The sequence below is a fragment of the Rhinolophus sinicus genome, linkage group LG05 (assembly GCF_036562045.2).
Source record: "Rhinolophus sinicus isolate RSC01 linkage group LG05, ASM3656204v1, whole genome shotgun sequence".
Lineage (NCBI taxonomy): Eukaryota > Metazoa > Chordata > Mammalia > Chiroptera > Rhinolophidae > Rhinolophus > Rhinolophus sinicus.
The window spans coordinates 96,504,167-96,528,739 of NC_133755.1; the positions used below are offsets into that span (position 1 = coordinate 96,504,167).

The following is a 24,573-nucleotide window of genomic DNA, read 5'->3' on the forward strand; positions in this document are numbered from 1 at the left end:
ATTCAACATACTGAGTGGTTTTCTTATGCTGGAGGCAATGATAAGCATTTTATATGTATTATCTCATTATAATGACCGCCCCCATGCGATGGTTATTGCTATGTATGAGGTGTGATCAAAAGATATGGTGAATGTTTAAATAAAAAACATTATTACAATAAAAGACATATTGCCAGGGGCAGCCGGATAGCTCAGTTGGTTAGAGTGCGAGCTCTGAGTAACAGGGTTGTCGGTTTGATTCCCACATGGGCCAGTGAACTGCGCCCTCCACAACTAGATTGAAGGACAACAGCTGCCGCTGAGCTGCCGCTGAGCTGCCACTGATCTCCTGGGCGGCCGGGTGGCTCAGTTGGTTGGAGCGCGTGCTCTCAACAACAAGGTTGCCGGTTCGACTGCCACATGAGCTGATGGGCTGCGCCACGCCCTAGCTCCTTCCCAAACTAGATTAAAAAAAAAGTAAAGAAGGCAACTGGACTTGGAGCTGAGCTGCACCCTCTACAACTAAGATTGAAAGGACAACAACTTGACTTGGAGCTGATGGGTCCTGGGAAAAAACACACTGTTCCCCAATAAAGTCCTGGAAATACACACTGTTCCCTAATAAAGTCCTGTTCCTCTTTCCCTTTCTTAAAAAAAAAAAAAAAGACACATTGCCATTAATCCCCTTCAGAATATTCCCCCTCATTTCAAACACACTTACCCCATTGTTCTTGCCACTTTCTGAAGCAGTTCTGGAAGTCCTCTTTCATGAGTGTCTTTACTTCATCCTCCATCGTGACCACACTCCATGTCACACATCGCTTCTGGTATGGCAATTTCTGTCAAATAAAAAACATTACAGTGTGTCCTCATCCACCTTATTCGCTGGATCTAGTGCCGTGCAACTTCTGACTCTTCCCCAAAGTCAAAATGACCATGAAAGATAAACATTTTGAGTCTATTCAGGACATCAAGCCAGCACAACTAAAGCCATGGCAAAACTTTTTTTTATTTAAACATTCACTGTATTTTTTTTTTATCATACCTCATCGTACATGTTTCATTTCATGAGTATGTCTCATATGGAAATATGTTTCGAATGTTTCATATAAGGAAACTGAGGTTCGGGAAGGTTAAGTAAGTCTAATATCCAAGGGAGTAAGTGGCAGACATGGAATTCACTCACACATGTCCCACTCCAAATCTCATCTCCTTAGTCAAAAGGCAGACTGCCTTCAACTACCAAGGTGTCACTCAACTCAGACAGTAGAGCCAACGAGAAATTTTGAAATGTCTCCATGGGCTGCCGATACATTATATCCCCAGTCTAGTAAATCCATAACAAAAAGAAATGAGAACATGGAATGACCTGTTCTTTCTGAATCCATGCTTGTTCCTAGGGATCTCTTTCCCCTTCAGCGTGCATGGCCAACCACTTTGACAGGCGAAACGCTAGCATGATTTCTCACCTGTTGTTTCTAGTACCCATTTTTGAAGTATTTTCCAACCTCTGATATTACACATTGCTTCCCTTTTGCTTTACTTTATCAAAGGTTACTGACCATAATGTCAAGATCAAAGCTGCAAACTCTTTCACTACATTCAGATGTCATTCTTCTAGATTTAGATGCTTGACCTCTTTCAAAGTGCCTGTTAGGTACTATTAAAATGATATCCTCTGTAAAGTACAGCATCAGGAACATAGCCAATGATATTGCAATAACTATGTACAGTGTCCAATGAGTTCTAGACTTACTGGGGTTATCACTTTGTGAGTTATGTACATGTCTAATCACTATGTTGTTTTGGACACCTGAAATTAATATACTATTGTGTGTCAACGATTGAAAAATAAATTTCTAAAAATTAAAAAAAATGATATCCTCTTCCATCAAGCTGTATTCTTGTCCTTTCTTTGTTTGCTTTCTTCTAAGATGATACTCCTAAAAACTGTGTGTGTGTGTGTGTGTGTGTGTGTGTGTGTGTATGTGTGATGAGCATTTATCAAAAGATTGGGGTCAGTTTTCATAAACTGTCTCCCAGAGGGTCCCAGAGAGCTGAGAGTTTGCAGCAACATGTTCAGGAAGGAACAGTTTCATTTTAAATTTTTCATTAATTACTACTTGATGCTCTCATAAATCTCATAAAGTCCATTTCTAAGGGAAAAACTTGGATATCACCCAGTAAATTAGCCTCATTTTTATAGATGAAAAAGCTGAGGCCTAGAAAGGTCAAAGGACTTGCTGAAGATAACATGGCTGGTAAGTAAAAGAATCATCTTACGTTAAAGAAATAAAAAGGGTCATAAAATGAATGGCATGCTCTAATTTTATCAACAAAATGCGTAAATGTGAGTTTTAGGAAATAGTTCCAATGTAATGCTAATTTCTACCAAATGTCCCCTGTACTTAAGAGACTCTTCATCTCTGATGTACATTGTGTGTGTGTATTCATGCTTTAAAGGTTATATTTCTGCTCTACATCTTTCCACGTCTTTATTTGCAAATTTTTCCTCACAGAAATGTATTGGTCTATTGGTTGCATTTTGAAACCAGATTGTTTAGTGTTTTCACCCCTTGAGATTGCTCCTTCTTAAAGCAATAACATGGAAAATGTACACAGTGATGGAAATACCTGTCTTCCCGCATTAGTCACGCCAGGGAAGAGGTGCACCTTTCACATTTTGTATGTGAAATATCCATTGGTATTGGAAGCAACTGTTCTATGGCTGTTTGCATCATTTACTCCAAGCCCTCCGTATTCCATTCCTTAACCGCTTTATCTCCAGAAGACAGAAATTTGAAAACTGTGCTCTTGGCAACTTTATACTCCCACAATTAGAAAATCCTAGGACTTCAGAACATCTAAAATATGTAATAAAATTACTGCCACCCCGTCAAAACTCCGAGAGACTATAGGTGTTTCCACAGCCATAACAATTTTCATTCTCACAGGCCATTTCAACTAAATTTTACTTTATAGATTCGTAAACGTACCATTGATTGCATACTATTGTTAATGTAAGAAATGCTACTTCCTTTGCAATGTTTGCCTCAATCTGTATAACCATGAAGAGTCAATCTAGAGATAACATCACCCTCGTTTAATTTTTTTAAACACTCTCATGTAAGCATCAGTCCCTCGTATTATGTTTCCTCGTACTCAGATCACTGATACCCATGTGGTAGCAAAGCCCTATAGATCCAAGGGCAGGTACTTGAATTGTAATTTCACACGCTGAACAGTAAATTTTCCAAATGGATGTTAAAAATACATCATCAAGACTCCCCCAAAATATGATCATGAGTAAGCTTGAAGATTGAAACGTAGTAGAAAAAACTGAGTTAGATTGGTCACAATAAAAAGTGCAGCTGTTGTGACATATTAAATAATTCAGCAAACAATAATGCTTCTGATGAGTAAGAGGTGGGGGAAGTATCTGGGTATGTCAAAGAAAGTCAGTGCTCCCTTTTCACTCTTCCTTGGCCTGTTTGTAAATCCAAGACAAAAATCACTCTGTAAAAAATTATTTCCAAATATGTATTTTTTTTCTTAAGGAGGGCGCAGCTCACAGTGACCCATACCGGGATCAAACCCGCAGCCTTGGTGCTACCAGCACCGCGCTCTAATCACCTGAGCTAATCTGCCACCCTAAATACTTCTTAATTTCAGAAGAAAGGAAGGAAGGAAGACAAACGGCATGATTGTGCTGGGGGTAATTGCTGAGCACACAGTGCGAAGACCTACACTGGAATTCCCACCTCCACTTTCTAACCAGGAGTTTAGCAAGTCCATGGCTGATGGAAACCTTCACTTTCCTGGCACCCGGTTCCGCGTCTTGAGTCAATGTTGAGAAATTACATTGTTTTACCAAGTGACAGTATCAAATATATTCCTTCACAAATGTTATTTTACTGAATTGGCACAATCCTTCCCACTTCACAGTTAGACGCACTGAAGTTCAGGCTATTAAATAGCTTGCCCCCTCCCTCAGAATGAGAAGGATCAGGGCCCTGACTTGACACAATAATCCTAATTCAAAGTCTTGTCTTTTCCCAGTTTATTATTTTTGTATTTGGGGATCGTGAAAAAGAGAGACCCAGGCATGCAAAGTGTAAAATAAAAAGTGAGTGCATTAGGCAGCCCCAAAGGAAGACAGTTTATGAAGCCTTAAATCATTAGTTGCCAAGGTGAGGAATAGGGGAAGTCTGAGAAATTTAGATAATTCATAATTAGATTTTTAGAAAAAAGAAGAAATGAGACATGAAGGTGCTAATAGTTGACCTTGGTTGGATGAAATATTTTTCAGTAACATTAAAAAAAAAAAAAAAAAAAGTTATAAACCTACTCCAAAAATTGCCAGCAGAGGGCTCCATGCTCGGTGCATTCTCTTTCCATTAGTGGCTCCGTTTATTGGGAAATAATCGCTCTGTCTGAGGCTGAGAAAAGGAGGGTATCACTAACTCTCCTCTCTGCTGTTATAAACGGAAATAAATGTAAGTGAAAACGGGAAAATACGAATATAACTATCTGGGATGTCTCCAGTGCGCTTCTACCTAGCTGAGCGTATGTGTGCCCTGAAAAAGAAATACAGGCACAAGGCAAGACGAAATGAAAAACGAAACGATGGTGAAAATGCATATTTGACTCGCTTAACTTCCCTTCGAAACCAGAGTTTGTTTTGGCTATGCGTTTGCATTTATTGAGTCCTTGCTGGAATCTTTTCTTAATTTTTTTGGAGGGTAAAGCCAAATGCAATAGAAAGTTAAGGGCAAGAAAAAGCCGGTTTAGGAAAATTTTCTCAGTCGAGATTGAGCTTTTACTTGTACAGTTTTTCAGGCGTTTGAACTTTCTAAATGCTGAAACAATCGTTTCTAAACTTAGTAGATCTAATAGGAATTGAACTTTTAAAATGCTCTTAGCAATGACAGGTTTTTAAGAACCGAAAGAATTCGCTGAAAAAGGAATCGAGCGGCTTTGCACGATTTGCTTATACAAAACCCCGACAGAGGGCGCTGTTGCCCGTTCAATGACTGAGAAGGCTCGCTAAGAAATATTTCCTTTGCAATTTCTAGGATTTTTTGAATAATGCCCATGTTGAAAAATTGACTCGGGTTTTAATTATCGTTATGTATTTCCTTGGGTATCTCTTTATATATTTGTACATATTTTAAAATTTATGTTTGATTCTTAATAAAACCAGACTGGTTATTTTTCAGTTTTCCTACAGAATTTATATATATTTTAACAAAATATTTCAAAACGTTTCTAATTTTAAAAATACCTAACATTAGCATCAAATAAAATTACATATGCAAAGTTTGAAATTATACATATATAAAGGTATAAAGTAGTTAAACTAACAATGTAGTTTTAAAATCGTTTTCTATATAAAACTATCTCTCGGGGTTTTTTGTTTAAGCTTTAGTTTATTTATTTTAGACTAATCAATGATATACCAAAAAGAGATGGAAAATCTGTTAAAAGCATTTAGAAAAAACATTAAGATTTTTACAAATGCTTTTTATTTGGTTGGAATGATCTTTAGATAAAAAGATAATAGAGTTATTGATTTGAAAAGGGAGAACACAATTATTCCCATTAATAAATTTGTGTCTAGAGAATCTGAATTTCAAGTCTGTAGTATTTCTCTTGCAAAATATTGATTTGGACTGATTTTAGTTCTGGAAAGGGAGAAAAGGGAGGGTAAAAGCCGTTTCAAGTCCCACACACAATAAAATTAGAAAGAATGCCTTCCCATGTACAAACCAGCTCTAGGGGCAAAGAAAAAAATCTTTGCTCAGGCTCCCAATGGAAAATCTGTGTAGATTTTGTATAATTTAAGGTGTCAATATTTAAAGAGAAGGAAAGGAGGAAGGAAGGAAGTGGAGGGAGGGAGAGAGGGAAGGAGGGAGGGAGGGAAGGAAACAGGATGGAGAGAAGAAAGAAGGGAGGGATGAAGGGAAAGACAAAACGTAAAAATTAGAACTGGCAATGAAGACAGCCTTTATTTCTGAAGTTCCTTCTGAAGCACCTTCTTTGTGTTCCTTTCATTTCACCTATCGTGAAAACAATAAATAAATAAATTAGAAATCTGCCGAATTGTTCATTCTGCATTGGATGAAGTGTCTCCTTGGTTTTTGTAGAGTCGATGTCCACCGCCGTTGTCCGGTGCCCTCTCCTCAAAGAGTATCTGTCCCTGCTCGCACTCGGCAGCGCCAAGTAGTCCTCAGATTTATAGACAATCGCCGTTTGCAGATTCACTCTTATCAGGTTTAATAACTTCCACCCCAAATTGCCCTGGTCCCTCCTCATTCCCTCCCGTCATTTATTTTCTGCCCCAGGGGTAGAGATCTTCCACAGGACTTCCCTTCTGGCTGTGGGGATCCTTCCGCACCCTGAAAAGGAGTAGAAAAATACAGGGGGTGAAAAAAAAAAAAAAGGAACGAGGCGAATGTTCACTTCGTGATGAAATTCGGAAACCCTGTGCCTTAAAAGGCGCTCATTTTCGAGGTTTGGTTAACTTTGTTCTTGTTGTTGTTTATGCTGTCCTTTAAAAGAAAAAAAAAACTATACAAATCACCTTACTACGAAAAAATGCACTCAAAACAAACAAAACCCCACCAATCCCAAAATATTTTTCACTATGTCTTTGAAGAACATTCTGCTTAAACCTTCCAAAGGTTTAGGGGACCACTTCTTGGCTCTCCATGATTAAAACCACTTAAACGTTATAGACAACAGATGCAAATATAAAATGTCCTGTGTCTTTGCAAAGAAGGCTCCAAATCCACTCATTGTGTAATTGTGTGCGTGTGTATGTTGCTCCCAACATCTGAAAAAAAAAAAAAACTTCATAAAATGGAGACTGCAGCCAAGAAAAGAATGGCACATGGAATCTGTTGAAAATACATACAAACAACCCCTAAAACGACAAACGGTACAGAATGAGGTGTTCATACAGTATTTAAGGTACCAAATGTATTGGGCAAAATGACCAGAAAATATTAGAATGGTGACTGTGGTGAACTGGCTTATTTGTTCTACAGTGACAGAGGTACAGTTTAAAAAAAAAAAAAGTTGTGTAGTCATCAACACAGAGAGATCACCCTTAAAATCCCCAAATCCAGCTTCAAAATACCCTCCTGCGGAACAAACATGAATAGGAGTTTTTGTATTGAAAAATCTCAGTAATAGTCCTTTTAAAATCCAAATAGAAACGGGGGGCTGTTGGCCCCCTGGTTGCTCATTATGAATTTTAAAGACTTTAGTTAGTGGCTACAATGATTCATCCTTTTCAATATAGAGGTTTTTAAAATGTATATTTATATTAATCACACTGAACAACCATCTTTCCTTTAAATGCGTGTTTACAGTCTGTAGACTCTGCAGTGACCCAGGGGTGCTTATATAACTAAATGTGGGTGTCTGGGTGTAAATACGTGTTTATGATTTTTATAATATATATGTCTGTGGGTTGCATCTAACTCCTGTGTGTGTAATGTTTTTCTCTCTGCTGAGGCTTACTTCTCCAGCCTATTGTTTGAGACAACAGATATAAGTTGCGATGCGAGAGGAGCGTCGGATTTGGTGTGTATCCCCCATTTCCAATTATAGATGGATCATTACAGACAGCGGAGTCCTGAGAAGCCAGACATCTGCTCCTCACATGAATGCACTCACCTCCTAGAGACCAGGCTGCCATCATGCTCTGGAAGCTCGTGGAGAATGTCAAGTACGAAGATATCTATGAGGTGAGCCGACACCCCCAGATGCATCTTAGAGCTTTGCAGATAGAGAATTTGAACTTCTTGACACCCCAACTGATATATATTTTTAAGCTATTTACTCGTAGATTTCCGGTCGGTTTTCTCAGCTTTCTCTAACTTTCAGAAAAGCTGGCTTGGGGAGACTTCGCTATTCTGAAAAAGGACTTTAAAGTTGAAATCTGACTACTTTAACTTAGAAGATTTCTCTTTTTCTTTTATTTTCTTTCTCTCTTCCTCCCCACGCCCCCCCCCCTTCCCGTTAGACTCTGATGGGGAATGCAGAGCTACTGAATGTGAGCAGAGAAAACAGAGACTGCTATAAAGGCAGAGGCTCCCCTCGTTTTGAGTGTGGGACAGAATTAGGTTTTCAAGCCTCATCGTAACAGACTCGGGCTTTAAATTTTTTTGTTTTCAGTAAAATTTCTGAAATCGATAACAAACGGATCCAAGTAGAGGACGGTAAATTAGAAAGAAGGAGGTAGATAAGTGGATAGATGGATGTCGACAGAGCACAAGCCAAGGGAGCCGTAGCAGACAAGTTTTTTTTTTTTTTTTTTTTTTTTAATTTTCTCTTTTCTTGTGGTTTGCTTTTTTGAGGGTCAGTGCGCCCAAACCTACCCCCAGACACCCCAACGTTTGGGCATTTTAAACGAAAGGTTCGGTCAGTGTTCAGTGCGCACGGTTCTCTAGCGACGAGCTAGCCCAAGTCTCCCTCGGGCTGGAGAAGTTGCCCGCAGTCCCGGGCGCCCGCAGCTGGCGGAGCTGGGCCGCGCCCGCGAAGCCGTCTTGATCTCCGGCGCGGAGCGAAGCGGCGGCCAGGCTTCTCGCTGGCCAGGCGGGCGGCCGGGCGGGGCGAGGGGTATGCGGCTGGACAGCGAGGGCCGGCCGGCAGCGGCCCGCGGATCCTAGCCCTCGAGCGGGATGGTCTCGGAGACCCGGACTTGGGTTCAAAGGGAAGAGGGGAAAGCGAAGACTCCGAGGAGACGTCGAGGGAGGGAAGAAAGAAAAGCTTGGAGAAAGTGGAGAGGAAAGGCGAAGGGGATTTAGGGAAGGGGAAGGTTGAAGTTGGAGACGGGGGCAGTGGAGATTTGCAAAGAGGAAAAGTTGGAAAGGAGAGAGGAAGGGAAACCAAGTCCCGTGCGGCAAGCGCGGGCAGTGCTCGGTCGGACGAAGCTTTCGCAGTGGGACGCACAGAGGCTCCCCACCCAGTGGGGTAAACGCTACCCTGCCGCGCCGGAAAGACTCCGGAAAGCTCGGCCCCGAGCCGCACTGCAGATATTAGGAACCAGCCGCTCACAGTAGCGGCTGCGAGCTCCAACCGATGCTGCTAGCCCAGACCTACCGGACAGATGGGCTCGCCCGCTGCATCCCGCAGGCAGCGCCGCCCGCACCCAGTGCCCCCCAGCTCTGGCCAGCCCTGAATCCTAATTTTTTTTTTTTTTGCGGGGGGGGGGTGTTGTGTGTGTGTGTGAGAGAGAGAGAGAGAGAGAGAGAGAGAGAGAGAGAGAAAGAAATAGATTTGTCTTTCTGCAAATGACTGGGGTTTTCCTTTCCTCTTTGTGGTTGTGTATTGACTGTAACCGAGAGCCGCGACTCCGCCTTCTGGGGTTTGTTTCGATTCGGCCTCCTTTCTTTCTTTAACAAGCAGGATAATGGTAAAGTGGAAGGCGCTAGAACTACCTTAAAGAATGTGAGCGGCCGAAGTGGGCATGACACTGGAGGGGATCGGGCCACGGTGTAAATAACTCGGGGTATACACAGGGAGGGTTTCAGTGGGTTCTAAATAGTAACCAGGCTAGAACTCGTTCTTTGATTAAGAAAAGTAAACTGGCTGAATGAGAAAGGAGGGAGGGAGAGAAGGAAGAAGGGAGGGAGGAAGAGGAAGGGGTGGAGTGGAAGAGGGGGAGAGATAAAGTGGGAGGGAGAGAGGAGAGAGACAGAGAGACAGAGACAGAATATCGCAGGTATTCCTAGTTGCCTAAATTTTCTGCTCAGCAATATAGGAGAGCCCGCAGCCTGGTAGAAGAAGCCTATTTAAGTCGGGAGGAAGGTTGAACTTTAACAGAAATGGCAGTCAAGCCAGTTGAACGGGTTCCTGAAACATCCGAAAAGGTTTTCTGTTGCCCCTGGCTTTGCCTGGAAAGGATAAGTTTAGTGTACTTGAGGATTGATTGCATATATTTTAAATTGTGGTAAAAAAAATCACAGACTATGAGCATTAAAGAGGGGAAGGCTGCATAAGGGATGAAAAGCCCCCCATCTACCTATGTCTTTTAACAAATAATCATAATCTCCAATATTCAGTGAAGGTCTGCAAACGTCACTGTAAACAACCAGGCACACCGGTTTACTTCTCTCCCCTCCAAGAAGGAAGGCAACGCCTTTTTATTTTGTTTTTTAATCTGCACACAAAGCACCTAAGGTGATTAATTCTTCCCATTAGGAAAGCCCCTCTCCAGGAACAAGGACACCTACTTTCTGTACAAGCCCCCCAGCGATGCTCTCCCTCACTGCCTTGTCCAAGAGAGCAGAGGCTGCTTTACGCGTGTCCCCGGCTCAGTTAATTGAAGTTCTGCCTCTTTCCTGCTAAACTTTTTCCCCAGTCTGCCTTTGCCAGCCCCCTCGTCTGATTACATCTAGTAATTCTCCACTGAATGAACGTCATTTACAATAGTAGGGGAGCTCTGCGCTCGCTGCTGCTTCACGCTCCATTTGTCCTCCATTCTCCCTTTAAAGTACTCGTGTAATATTAATAGTCATGAATATCAATTATTATGAGGCGGTGTAGGCAAGCGGAGGGAGGAAGGGGCGCCGGAGCAGTCTGAGCCCAGCTTCGGGTGGAAGAGGACTGCATCTGGAGCCCCGAGGACCGGCAGAAGAAAAAAGGCCCAAAAGACAGCAAGAGACCGAGGAACAGCTCTGTCTGTGTGTGACAGGCAGCACCAATCTTGTTTGGGGGTGTGGGGAGGGGTATTTTTGTGCTGTTGTTTTTTGATGGCTTGTCCTGGAAACACCTCAAGCTCAGCTCCTGTGTCCAGCTCGTTTCTCTGCTGGACTCCTTGATCTTTTTTTTTTTTTTTTTTTTTTTGAAATCATTGTTTGATTTTGAGCAGTAACCAGGCTTTTTTTTCCAGATGTTAGTCCACACCTATTCATCCATGGTGAGTTTGGATTCACGTTGTACCAGAATTGCATGCTCCCTCCTCTCACTGTCTCTCTGTCTCTCGGTCTGTGTGCGTGTCTCACTCTCTCTGTCTCTGTCTTCCTTTGAGCGCCTTTGGCTTGGTAATTTAGCACCATAATTGGACGAGGCTGCAGCTGCTTCTCTCTGCATTGTGTGTTCTCTGTCTGAGCTCCAAGAGTCAGCTCGGGAGGGGGGAGACCGAACAGAAAAACTTTTTATTCGCCTTTGCAGTTTAGAAATTTAGGTGACTATTTCTCCAAAATACCATGGTGACTGTACCTGGCATTTCCACAGAGGAGAGGGAGAAACTTAAACACCCCTCTCACACATGCCTCCTTCTTCAACTTAGTTTACCATTCCAGATAGGACCAACAATAAGTTGTTTGGGCTTTTTTTTTTTTCTCTCCCTTCCAACCCCAGGTCCTTCATTTTCACACCCTGGAGTAGAACAGCATTAGGTATAGAAAAGCAACCTTAGAAATAACTCCTGTGAACCACAACTCAATTTTACAGGGGCTCAGGATATGATTTCCAATGAGATCCATTTCAATCAAACGCTATTTAAATTAATTCCTCTTGGGGAGGGAGTGGTGACTAGGAACTCAGATCAGGCAGACTCTTCAGAGCTCCTGGAATTACCAGGTTGTGTGGGGCGCTCCTGGGCAGCTGGCTGGGTTGCCAGTCAAGGCAGAAGTTGGTTTTCAACTGGAGGAGCAGAATAGCAAGTAGTGTGAACTTTTATTTGTTATGCTTTGGACCTCTGGAAGAGTTACACAAAAAAAATAGTTTAAAATACCCAGGAGAGCAAATATTATATGTAAGACTCCTTCCTATATTTTTAATTAAAGAATTTAGACTCTCCCTCCACACGCAGTTATTTTACCTTCACTCCTTTTGCTGGCTTTGCACTCCCAACTGAAGGCTCAGATGTTGGTTAAGTGGGTGATTCCCCCCCCCAAAGCCTTGCGTGTGGAATTGCTGAATCCCTGTGCCCTCTGAGTCAACTTGGCAGTATAAGTTTCGGATTCTTGCTTCCCCTGTCCCGGGAAGAACATACGGAAGCCAGGCTTCTCCATTTGTCGTTTGTATTTTCTCTCTCTCTCTCTCTCTCTCTCTCTCTCTCTCTCTCTCTCTCTCTCTCTCGTTCTCTCTCGCTCTCTCTCGCTCTCCTTCTCTCTGCTCCCAGGACCGGCACGATGGCGTCCCGAGCCATAGCTCGCGGCTCTCCCAGCTGGGCTCGGTGTCCCAAGGACCTTACTCAAGCGCCCCGCCGCTGTCCCACACTCCGTCGTCAGACTTCCAGCCGCCCTACTTCCCGCCCCCCTACCAGCCGCTCCCCTACCACCAGAGCCAGGACCCCTACTCCCACGTCAACGACCCCTATTCCCTGAACCCACTGCACCAGCCCCAGCAGCACCCTTGGGGCCAACGGCAGCGGCAAGAAGTGGGTTCCGAAGCCGGCTCTCTCCTGCCCCAGCCTCGGGCCGCCTTGCCCCAGCTCTCGGGCCTCGACCCCCGGAGGGACTACCATTCGGTCCGACGGCCCGACGTGCTGCTGCATTCGGCGCATCACGGCCTGGATGCGGGCATGGGTGACAGTCTCTCGCTGCACGGCCTTGGCCATCCCGGAATGGAAGACGTCCAGGTAACCACAAACAAACAAACAAACAAACGAAAAAGACAATACATAAATAAATAAAGAATGCTGGGGGGGAGTTCTGGGGGGTGGGGCAACTGTCTCCTTTGGGGGAGGTAGTTTCCATCTGTAGAACAGGACCAGCTGGACACGACATAGTACTATATAACTGTTTATGCGTGTACGTGTATGGCTCTAAGTGGCGGTTTCTGGAGGTGCAATTATAAACGGTAGAACCACTAGAAATGAAATCATGAAGGAGAAAAATGTAGTGTAGTTTGATAATTTAAGATCATCAGAATCAAGGCTAGATGTTTTTGTCTTGCTTTAGCTCCCCACTCCTTCCTATTCTCTAACGCTTTGTGTGAGCGAGCTGGGTACCCTCCCCAATGCACTCCCCTCATGCACGTCCCTTAGTGGGCCTGGCAGGATGACAGGGCAGGTGAACCCCAGATGCCTAAGGGCTGGGGCTGCAGCATGGAGGCACAGTGTCCTCTGTCAGTTCCAGAGGTTCCTGCTGGATTTGAAAAGACTTGGTTAAGCATGACAGTGCACATTGGAAGAAAAACATGCCGCTATGTTTGTCCAAACCAGGTATTACTTTGAATGTCCCATAAGCTGCAGAGCCCTTTTCCAAGATAACTGAGTTCCAGACTCATCACCTGAGAAATGGAATATTTGTGGGCAGAGACCTAGCAAGCCATAAGTCTATTTGGGAGTCCATGAGGACACATACCATTTTAGAGATTCTTTTCACCTTTCGGTCCATTAAATGGCTGTCGAGCAATATTCTCTACATCCCTCTTCAGTCCTCCCCCTCCATTAATACTCTCTTCTCCCAGTGCTACCATCCCAACTGAAGAGGCATCACGTGTTTATTTCTTAAAACAAAAGGCTCAAAACACTCCCCCTACCCACGCACTATCCCATCTGCAGCCTACACAATGGAGCCTGATTTGGTTGAGAATACTTGGTTAAACTAAACAATGAAACATCAAAGAAATGATTTCTAAAAACTGTCTGGGTGATTCTGAGCAGGTCTCCTTTTGCTCCTTAGTTTAAATAGTCTCCAGAAAAGATAAATATGGTTGAAAGGTATTTAATTGACACTTCAGTCTCATTGGCATAGTTGTATATATTATGCATCATTTTAGACATAACCTCTGAAGTGAAGGAAAATTAAGTGGGAAAGGGAAGGTGTACAATTCCTTCTTCTTTACCTTTTTGAAAAAAATGTATTTTGAACAGTTGAAATGCGGTAACAGCATCAAATGGTGCTTGTGCGTGGTCTCTGATGGTTTATTGTTTTAAAGGAAATGCAGTTATTATTTCCAAAAATGACGGCATCACCTGATCTGTGGCTGGATTTACCCATAGTAATAAGAACGATAGTTTTGTTAATTTAACTGAGCTTGACTGTCCCTGTCTGGAGATACTACTCATTTCAGAATATCATATGAAAAAGGAAATATTTAATAGTTGCTTTTTTTTTAATGCATTGAGGTAATGTGTCTGGGGGAAAAGTTTTTAAATTAACCTTTCTGAGTACTGTTCGAAGTGCTAGATAATGAAAGTGGATCAGCTCATCACCATTGCTGTGGGCAATGCTAACACTGGCTGTGTCACCCCCACCCTGCAGGCTCAGGTGACTGAACCCAGGAAATCTCCCCAAAGAGGGACCCCAACGCGCGCGTGTGTGTTTTAGATTTTGTTTTTGTTTTGTTTTTCAAAACTGCAGAATTGTGAGCAGTTTTGAGTGTTTGGCCAAATGCAAAGGGCAAGAGAAAAACAGGGCCAGGTCAGCGTGCATTTGGGAGAACACCCTTGTCATGCGTCGTTGTTGTGGTTGGGAACACAGATGGCAGAGGTGGAGAGAAGGTGTAGGCCCCTGGCCATCATGTATTCTCCACCCCACTCCACCTTTTCCCATTCCTTCCCCAGAAGCATCCCAGCTGGTAGTCTGGTGAGGTGGGGAGGCCCACAGGACTTTCTCTGGGTGACCCCCAGTGCAAAGGGTCGTGGGGGATACACCCCATACCTGTCCCAGACAAGGATGAGCTCAGTTCTCGCCAAGATGACAGGCATCCTGAGGCCGAGGTGTGCTTGATGTGACACAAGGCAGGTGACAAAGAAAGGGGAGGAGATGTACCTAGGACCAGAACCCCCCGGATTCCAGAGGTTCCACTTCCGACTTCATGATCTGTAGCACGGGGGCTAAAGTTACAGGAACGGGAGTTTCAACGTTTCCTGCAGTTAGGGAATGGGTCGGCTGCTCCAGGTCTTTAAAAGGGACCAGAAAATGCCTGGACCTGGACCTCAGTCACTTGTTGGAGCTCAAGGGCCTAGTGTGTGTTCCAGATCCTCTCTACCCCACCCCAGCCGTGGGCCAGACAGAGCCCAAGGGCGCTGCCAGACCAGTGGGCCTCACAACGAGGGGTAGTCACCTGGCCAAGGGTTGGGGGTAGCTATGTGACCCAGACACACACACACACACACACACACACACACACACACACACACACACGGCCACCGCCCCACCCGTGAGAGAAGAGGAGAGCTAATTAACCAAATGCTTCTAATATTTTTTAAATGAAACTATAAAACCCTGTCAATTTCTATTTCAATTTACTCACAGGAGCTATTAAACTAGCAAATCGCTGTTTGGGTTCTGGGTATGCTACATTTCACCCATTGTGTGTGTGTGGGGGGGGGCGCGGGGGAAGGGACAGTGTGTTAGAAACTCAAAAACAGCATGAGAAAAAAAGAGTGAGATGACACCTAGTTTGGAGTTGGTTTAGCTGCCATGAACACCTCTTTTTTTTCTTCCAATCTTTGCTCTCTAACCTCTCATCACCTCTACCACCCATGAGTATAAACATATAAGGATGCTAAGTCAAAACCCCCAGCGCGGCCGCGAGCGCGCGCGCGCGCGCGAACACACACACACACACACACACACACACACACACTCAAACACACCCCAGTGTCTTAAAGCAACCCCTGGTATCACTTTTAACTAAAGAAGTCTAGTAATTACGAGTCTGAGTTGTTTTTCTGCGCTTCCGCATGCAGTCCTAATTAAATCTTTACGATCCTCCCTGTGACGATTAAGCGCCAGCATGCTGCGTGAATATCCTGTACAAAAACCCAGCAGGCGGCCGTAATTAGATAGAAAATCAGACAAGAGCCTTCTCATTAACTACCACAACTACCCCACGTCGCTGATGAGGCATATATACATATTTACGTACAGACGTGAGGGTGAGGTGTGGGGGGCGCACTGGTCCTTGCGGGTGAGGTCGCGGGTCGGCCCGCCCACAGACACAAGCGAATATTTCTGTACTGTGTGGACAAGTTGCCACTGTAGACACGTGAGCACAGAAAGGCGTGAATCCTGTGTGTGTGCGCGTGTGCGTGGTGGGTCTCCTGAGGAGTTTCGAATAAGTTAGATGAAGTGTTTTTAAAAAGATTTTTGGTATTTCTGAAGATGTGCGTAGAATGTTGCAACATGGTAAATGGTTCTTACTGAGAATCGCAATTTTCTTCACCTTTCTGAGAACAAAAGAGTGACTATTCAAAACGAAAAGAAACAAATTAACATGCCCTCTCCGTGATTAGATCATTTCGTTTCTAATACGTTGCTTGTTTGGGGTACAGAGTCGCTTCCTTATGATGAACACACCCTGTCTGGGGATGCAGCCATGAGTGGGTGGGAGGTGCTGTGGAAACACCACCTCTCAAGCCCTTTGCTTTTTACTTCTTTGTAAAGTGAGTGACAAATTGGTCTAAACTTAGGTTTCTGTGGATCAAGGAAAACAGCTGTCTGTACGTTTTAGAAAGACCTAGCATTTATTTACATTGGCGGGTAGGGGAAGGAATCTACGGCTTTTGGAGGCCCTGGGATGCACAGCCGGGACTCTGTGCTCCTGCATCCTGACAGTTAGAAACTCATTCCCACAGCCATTTCCACTCAGAAGTGTTGCCAACACCCAGGGTGGAAACTCCTCAGAGATGAAACTGTGGCACAGGAGATGAATGGTCTTTGCCATTACCTAGTTCTGACTGGGAACTTCCGGGCCTGTGTGTGTCTGTGTGTCTGTAGTTACAGCCTTCCTAACAGGTGTGCTCCTTGCTGGGAAGCAGCAGCAGCAGGGTTGGGAGGGGGAGCAAATTGTGCAGGTTCCTCGCAGGGACTGTGGTACAGCAGGAAGTTCACAGCGCACTGGGATACGATACGTACGGACTGCAGTGGCTGTGCGGTCCTGGCTTTGCAAACATGTTCCTATGGGTTACGTTTGCATTCCATTCCAAATTGCACAGACTTTAATTAAAATCCCATGATGTAAACTATTATGTATTTGTACAATGACTCTGGGGTTAAGATGCACTGGGACAGAATAGAAAACTGAAATTGCTCTTACTAATATTGGTGAAAATCTTTCAGCTGTTGCCAAATTTTCACAATTCATAAAAGCAAATAATATAAAAGTTTATATGTCTATGTAATATCTGTGTTTAATATAATAACTAAACCAATCCTGCATCCCAGATGTCTTTCGGAGTTTCCTTTTTCCTCTTCTTCCATTGGAAGAATTTATAATTTGGGTAAATTTCATCTCTGTGTCGATTTGGAGGTAATAATGATAATAATAAAACCTCCCTTTGTGAATTAATATAAATGGAAATAACAGAAACTCCAGTTTGGAATGACATGATTTATGTGTGCGATTCTTTAATATCCAGTCAATTTGAATAGTGATGTTTTTATATTCACAGTCAGTTGAAGATGCCAATAACAGCGGCATGAATCTATTGGACCAGTCTGTCATAAAAAAAGGTATGGATTATTCCCCCTGAAAAAAGTAAACAAAGTTTTCCTGTGCATTCATGTCCTTATGATGAGTTTTCACTTTGGGGGAATTCATTATTTTATAAGACACAAATGTTTGTTCACAATTATAGGACAGCGGCTGTCTGGGTGAAAGTACACGTAGGGAAGAAGGAAAAGGGGGAAGGAAGAACTAGACAGAAACCCGGATGAGAGAGAGAGAGGGATAGAGACTATTGCCATTTTTCTCATGGTACATTTGGCAGCAATTCTAGGTGCAATCTTAAATAATTGAACTACCATCATGTACGGAATTAGCTGGGAAACACTGCTTTTAAAAATGTGCCATAATTATTTCATTGATAACTGGAGTTTGTTAACTAGACCCTATGTCATTGAGACAGTTCCTTCTTTCCCTGTTATTGTATTTGATTTTTTGGTGGTAATTTTGTTCCCAGGTCTGTGTGTTTTATGAGTTGTTTCTTATTTTTTTTAATTGTGCCAAATGTGTTACTAAATATGCGCATCCTGAGAAGCTGAGACAGCCTATGCACATTACTAAATCTTCCTACATATGCGTTCATGATTTAGTGTGACTGTGGAATCACCCCATACTGTTAAAGGGCATGTGATATTAACAAATGTTTGCAGTCTCTTGTACAGCTGTAAGCAAAATAATTAACTAATTAAACTAATTAAATGTAATTACAATAACTCATTTCGGGCGTATTGCAGCTGCTTAATTTTTCCCCCTCTTCTCTGACAGTCACTGAGAGAATGCTTGGCGATTAGTGTGGCTGTCGAAAGGCCCAAATGCCACTCACATGCTACAAATTTAGGAGCTTGAATGTGTAAACAGTACAATCTGTAATTATCACAAGAACTGGTGTTTGGAGATACAATTTTAACTACAGTAACCCTTTCTTATCGATGCTGGAGAAGACCTGTTCTTATATTTGGTGTCAACAATCCCTAGCTTCAGTCATTTATGATTCATTAGAACCACATAACATTCACAAAAACAATGAAAAGATGCTTTGGAAAGGAATCCAGATTCAAGTTGGTATAGTAGGAGGGTTGTGAAGTGAGGATTCCAAAACGGGTGAGGTATTCTCAATTTTCTTCTTTTACAAAGGCAGAAAAAGTGGCTTTGAGAGGTGGGATGGGGAAACTGTACTTGAAATGATGCCATTTGGCTTTGGGATATAATATCCTGAAGAAGAATAATAGTAAGGTTTGGGGCAAAACGATTTAAGTGTTGCTTCAAACGTCTGCCCCTCTCTTTAGGTTTGTGGTCTTTAATCCTTTTGGTTTTTAATGCTAACTTTTGGGTTTACTCGAGTGTCTTCAGTGCTTAAATTTTCAACTGTGCTGACAGCTGACTTGTACCATTTCCTTTTGTGTCTTCTATTTTGGTTGATTGCTGGTTGATGGGGGGTAGGGGGCAAGAGGCACTTCTCCATTGGCTTTTTGTTTGTTTGTTTGTTTTTTGTTTTAGTTCCTCTTCCCTTTTCATGGGAAGCTAGAGCTCCTTAGCTCAGGGTTTCATATCCTAGAAACAGTATTTGGGCTGGCAGTGGGGCATGCCCAACAGATGACCAATCAGAAATGTTATTAATGGCCAGGCCAATAAAAATATTTGAAACTTAGCTTGCCTAACAAAACAGAGCTGAAAATATTCTTAGATGTGGGATACTTTCATTTCAGGGCTTGTATAGGTTTGTCAGCAGAATGGGAATATTTATCTATAAGGATATCTTATTTCTTCTCCAGGAATAGGAGAATCTTGACTAAAGTTGCGGGTTTTGTTTTAGAAACAGAGTACTTTTTATGCCCCAAAAGCTTTTTTTTTTTTTTTTATGAGCAGCTTAAAACATCTAAGTGGTACCACAGTCACTTTGTTTTAGGGGGTGTGTTATGACTATGATGTGTTAGGTCAACTCCATTATTTAATATTTCAGGTATTTGTTTTATTACATGAAGGAAAGATCCCAATATCATAGTTTTATCTTTAGAGAGCCATAGGCAAAATAGGAATAAGTGGTTGATTTATTTTTCTAAATTACTGTGAACCACTTAAAATAAGGTTATGGATTCATTAGCTCCTTCCCTGTTCTCTGGTCTCCCATCTTTGTCCCTTATCCCACCTTTCTGAGGGATGTCTCCAAGAGATTAATTTCATAAAAGAAGTGAGAAAGTTTTCTGAACTAAATATTGTAAATCTCAACAACTGGCAGGGGACTCAGTTGCTTAATTTATTTTCTAATGGGCTTTTAAAGATATTTTTAAAATTTAAAATTCTACCTCGTTAATAAAAGTGCCCCAACTGGCCCAAGTTTGGGAGTCTCTGACTCTGTGTTTATGAAGCTAGAAGATTTAGGTATAAAGGATCTCTCTCTCTCTCTCATTATGAAAAGACCCCCTTCTAAAATTTAACCAGTCCAATTTTTCATCCGTGTTGATATCACCCCATAGATTATAGGCTAGCTCTCTTGTTATGTTTGCTATCTGGGCTTAGCTGACATATCTGAAGTAATTTAGTTAAGAGGAAATGAGTTGTTCCCAGTAGAGAGAGCAAACGAGTGGAGTGAAGGTAGCCAGCGTGATAAATGGCTCTTTCATTTGAAGATCTCCAGAGCTCGTTTACGGCTAATTTTCTGTATTGGCCCCCTTTGAGCTATTAATGCAATCGGCAGGGACCGTGGCCCCTCTCCTCTTAGCTGCCCCATTAGAGCTCCCATTAAGCTGCGGAGTCTCAACTCCATGGCAGGAGTGGGGGGAGTAATGAAAGGTGCTTTTTAAACCCTCCTAATCTAAACTGGCAGAGGGTGGTTAATACGATTTGAAGGGGGCTGGTCAATGAGCAATCAATAAAGTAATAATGAGAAGGATTCGGTACATTAACAGTCTAAAAATCCAACGAGACATTAAAAAATCATTCTTAACTCTCAGTTCCATTAAGATTGGGAATCTGGGTTGGGGGAGGGGGCAGGGTGGTGCCCAACTAATATAAACGATCACTGCCAACATCCTACAGCCAAACTTTAGAAAGGGTCACCTAGGCTTTAAGAAAAATTTTTTGGTGCAATCAGAGGCCAATATGCAATTGGTTTGACACTTTAGGCAGCAGGAAAAAAATGCTGGGATTTCTTGGAAAGACTAGCGTGGCTGGAGTCCAAGGTTCAAATGTTGTGACTGTGGGGCGTTTTTATTGGTCTTAGGGATATCCTATTTGGTTAGTTTCAGTTCAACCACCGTTCTCTCTCACTTTTTTTCCGTTAGTTCTGGCCCCTTCCCCACATAAACACTTTGATTGGTGTGGATTTTCTTTGGGGTGGAGGAGAATAAAGAATTTGCCAATTTCAATTACAATGGGTTCTGTTGGGAGTTTTCCTTCTGACTTAAGAAGCGAAAAGCTCCGAGAGTCTGTCGGAGCCTCTAAAACAGTATGAGTTTCCTCTCAAACAAAAAGGTTCGCCTTTCCAGAACTGACTTGGATCCCAATAAGTATTTATTCAACTAGGAATCCTGAGCTACATTCCCGCCACCCAGAGAGTAATCAGAGTTCATAGAATTTCAAAGCTGGAAAGGTTAGACACTCTTTTTCAACACCCCCACCACCCCTACCTCCAGTATGGAAATTCAGACAGACAAAAGATAAAGGACTTTTTCAAGGTCCCACACGTCAAGTAAGTGGTGGGACCAACTCAGTTTCCAGCCTCTTAGATTTTGACCCTAAAGGATGCCAACACTGGGTGTTTGTAGGTTTTTTTTTTTAATATTCCAGCTTTCTTTGTGGGAATCCTTTTATTTTTCTTTCCAGAATTTCAGTGCCCACATTCATGCACTTGTTATATATACATGTGGAATAAAATTTAGCCCTCAGATAGATTAGAAACAATGCAAGTATGAGGAAAAGGGTGCTCTACTGGTAAGAAGTAATTATTTCAAGCAATGATCAGCTTCATGGTGGCTTCCCAGTATTGTTTACATATTTAAGTCCGAGTACCTTTCAGAGGGATTTACCCTTGAACCTATTTCTTCCCTTCTCCCCCACCAGGAGCTCAGATTCACAGAGGGACTGTTTCCAGTCCAACACAAAGATCTCAAAGCTACAATTTCACACTTAACTTTAAAGAATACAGATTCAGAGCTAGCCTATTGACACTTGGGCTCTATATTGTTCACTAATGAATCATAGTTTCTGTAATCAGTTTTCTTTCCTCTTTCTGAAACAAAACTCCAGTCACTGTACTGAAATATTGATCGGGGAGTTTAAACCTTTTAGTCTTCTCTCTAAAATAATGCAAGGAAAAAGAGAGGTGGGAAGCAAGTATTGTGGGTGTTACATCCAGAAGTTGGCCATCCAACAGAGATCTGAAGGGAAAAAACCATCCAGTTTTAATATATGCACAGAAAATTGTAAACATGTAAAGAACTGAAAGCTTCACGCTGAGTTTTGCTATGCTCCATTTCCTTACCATTTCCTGCTGTCGCTTTAAACCTATCTTAGTCATCTCTGGCTTCCTTGAGCAGGAACAGTGTGCTCATAATTACTAACAAATCAACCGAGGCCCTGTTGCTCTCTGAGTTTATTGATAAACTGGAGGAAAGCAGAAGGGAAAAGACGGAAAAAATAAAATATGGGGTTAATCAGCTGAGCTAAGCAGGTGTGAGAATGGAGAAGGTAGCTGATATCAATACTGTGGACTTAAAGGAAAGTTGGGACAAGAAATGTGTAGGCTCTAGTCTAGGGGACCGATGCTAAGATCAGGATGGAAGAGAGCTTTATAACCTGAGGATGAGAGAGTAGAGGGTAGGAATATGATACTTAAATTTAGAAAAGGAAATACAATCTGAAGCATGCCTGTTCAAATAGTCTTCATCTATGGAGGAAAAAAACACACAACAACACCCCCCCCCCCATACACACACACACACAGCAGTGTGCTGACAGAAGCTGACTGGATTGGTGATATTTAGGTGATAATGTGTATGCAGAAAGGAAGGTACAGCCCGTGGGAGGGAGCAATATACATTCCCCAAAGGAAATAGCTCTTGTCAGGTAAATCAGGCAATTAACAATAGTGAAATTAGAGGGCAGGTTATAAAGTGTCTCTAAAGGCCTGGCTTTTTAAGAGATTTGGCCTCTGGGACTGAGAGAAGCAGGTAAAATTCCAGTCCTCAGGACATGCTCAGTTATCCAGCATGGGAAATGGGAACTGAACTTACTATTTGCAGCTTAGTGGGGTTTTTTTCTGTTAAAATATATTTCCTAAGTAGTATTTATATATATAAATGTTGTTGAGTATCAAAGATGAGATTTTTATACAATTTATTTCTACGGTTCCTGCCATGTTAAAATTACAAAGGGCCATTTATATTTTGGGGAAAAACTTTCCAAGGTCATCTAATGTCTATTCTATGATCATCAATTATTTGTTTATAGTGCTTGAATATGAATCTGAAATATGGAAATTAGGACTGCTGTGAGGAATAAGATAGTTTAAAACAGATGTGGATATTGTATAAGAATTAAATGATAGGTGTTCCCACTCCAATTACTGTCTATAAAGTGAATTTAACTTCATCTTTTACTCAAATTTAATTAATACCCACATTCTAACTTTTTATTGGTTCATTCTCAAATGGGAAGCAGCTTCACTGATGAGAATATGATGAGGAGAATGAGAAAGAAGCAGCCCCCTCTGTAACTCACCACCACCACGTCAGTGCAGAAGATCCACTCTGTTACCTAATATCATTCATCTCTGCCCTGGAATAAGGTCTTGGACTCTGTGGACAGAGCCTGAAGTCCTAAAATGTCTACTAAGCAGTAGCAAAAGGGAACGCTTCAGTCTCCCCTTCCACTCCCCTAGGAAAGCCCTTTTCTGCAAGGTGTTTGTAAAGGGCCGAATGCAATTCATAGTAAATAAAAGATATGGGACCTAACTGGCTTTTAGGAGTCTCTGAAGAATTGTGGAGTCTGCATGCTAGAATCTGTGGTACAGAGAATAAGCTGTTACAAAAATACTCAGTGTTGGTTACCCTGTCCTATACAAGGGAGATTATGCAACTTGTTTGACAATATAGGGTTCTATATTCCAGATGGTAGAAAGAGCATATCTTTCTGCTACCAGGATTACAGGGTGAGACAGAATCTTTATTAAAGTGGGGAAATGGAAGCCTCCTTTTTCATGCCAGATACACGTTTCAATAAATCCCCTCTACTGGTGATCAACAATTACTGTTTGAAGATTTGGGGGCTTCATTTTCCAATGGAAGATGCTAAGGTGTAGGGCAAGTCAGGAGAAGTTGCCTGCCCAGTGCCTTCTAGAGCCTGCAGGAAAAAAAAAAGGGGGGGGGGCATTAGCAGCGTAGACGTCCAAGGGAGCAAGACTGCCAAGGAACTGGGAGGTTGACTATTCACTGTTCCTCATTCCCATCTTTATGGTTCTACTGAGCCCTGCCTCTTCCTGAGGTGCAGATGACACTGAAACACAATTAAACAAAAATACAGGCTGGAGAGAATGAGTGCGCCTTGGTAGCAGTGGCAACCAGCTGTCAGCTCTTATTAACTTCTGCATAAAACATACCTTGAGTGCGGTTTGTTATCAATTACTTGCCAAAATGAAACAACTGGGGCAAGGCAAGACCGCAGCTCATATGAATTAGAGTGATTGGTTGATTGATCAGGGCACCTGTTGTAAATCATAACTGCTGCAAACAATCACCAGCCGGTGCTTTACGTTAATTTGTAAACAAAATTCATGTCACTGAGAAATTGCTTTAACGGGAAAGGAGCATTTGGGTTCATTTCTAAGTGAATCCCTTATGATGTAAGAAAGAATGGGATCCACGTTAGAGAAACGAGAAGCTCTTTTGGGTCCAACTCCCCAGCTTAATAGAATTACTTGGCTGTTTTTGAGTACAGCATCTGATGGGGCCGACACTCCTGATCCTCTCCAGTGAGGACCATGATTTGAGTCCAACAGGAGAGGAGGGTGGAGTTCCCATAAAGACCATTGATGTTACCATTTTATATCATCCATAGCCATAATCACTTACAGGCTTCAGCACCAAATGTGATTATTATCTTCAGGAAACACATGAGGAAGCTAAGATTCAGAGAGGTTCAATGAAATGTCTAAGGTTACACAGCCAGAATGTGATGGAA

The 24,573-nt window shown here is 42.5% G+C and overlaps 1 protein-coding gene across 8 annotated transcripts in view; it reads left to right on the top strand.

The window, feature by feature from the left end:
• The first annotated feature begins 7,438 nt into the window (after positions 1-7,438).
• Positions 7,439-24,573, top strand: part of TFAP2B (transcription factor AP-2 beta) — a 29,153-nt gene continuing 12,018 nt past the window's right edge. For 2 of the 8 annotated variants that reach the window (XM_019734783.2, XM_074333059.1), the window contains exons 1-4: positions 7,439-7,733; positions 10,883-10,909; positions 12,119-12,577; positions 17,345-17,405. In XM_019734783.2, coding sequence (XP_019590342.1) covers positions 7,653-7,733; positions 10,883-10,909; positions 12,119-12,577; positions 17,345-17,405 — 628 coding nt within the window. In that variant the 5' untranslated portion in view covers positions 7,439-7,652. Of the gene's footprint in view, positions 7,734-9,683; positions 10,674-10,882; positions 10,910-12,118; positions 12,578-17,344; positions 17,406-24,573 lie in introns of those variants that run through there. The other 6 variants (XR_012496633.1, XM_019734784.2, XM_019734786.2 and 3 more) reach the window with 5 other exon arrangements.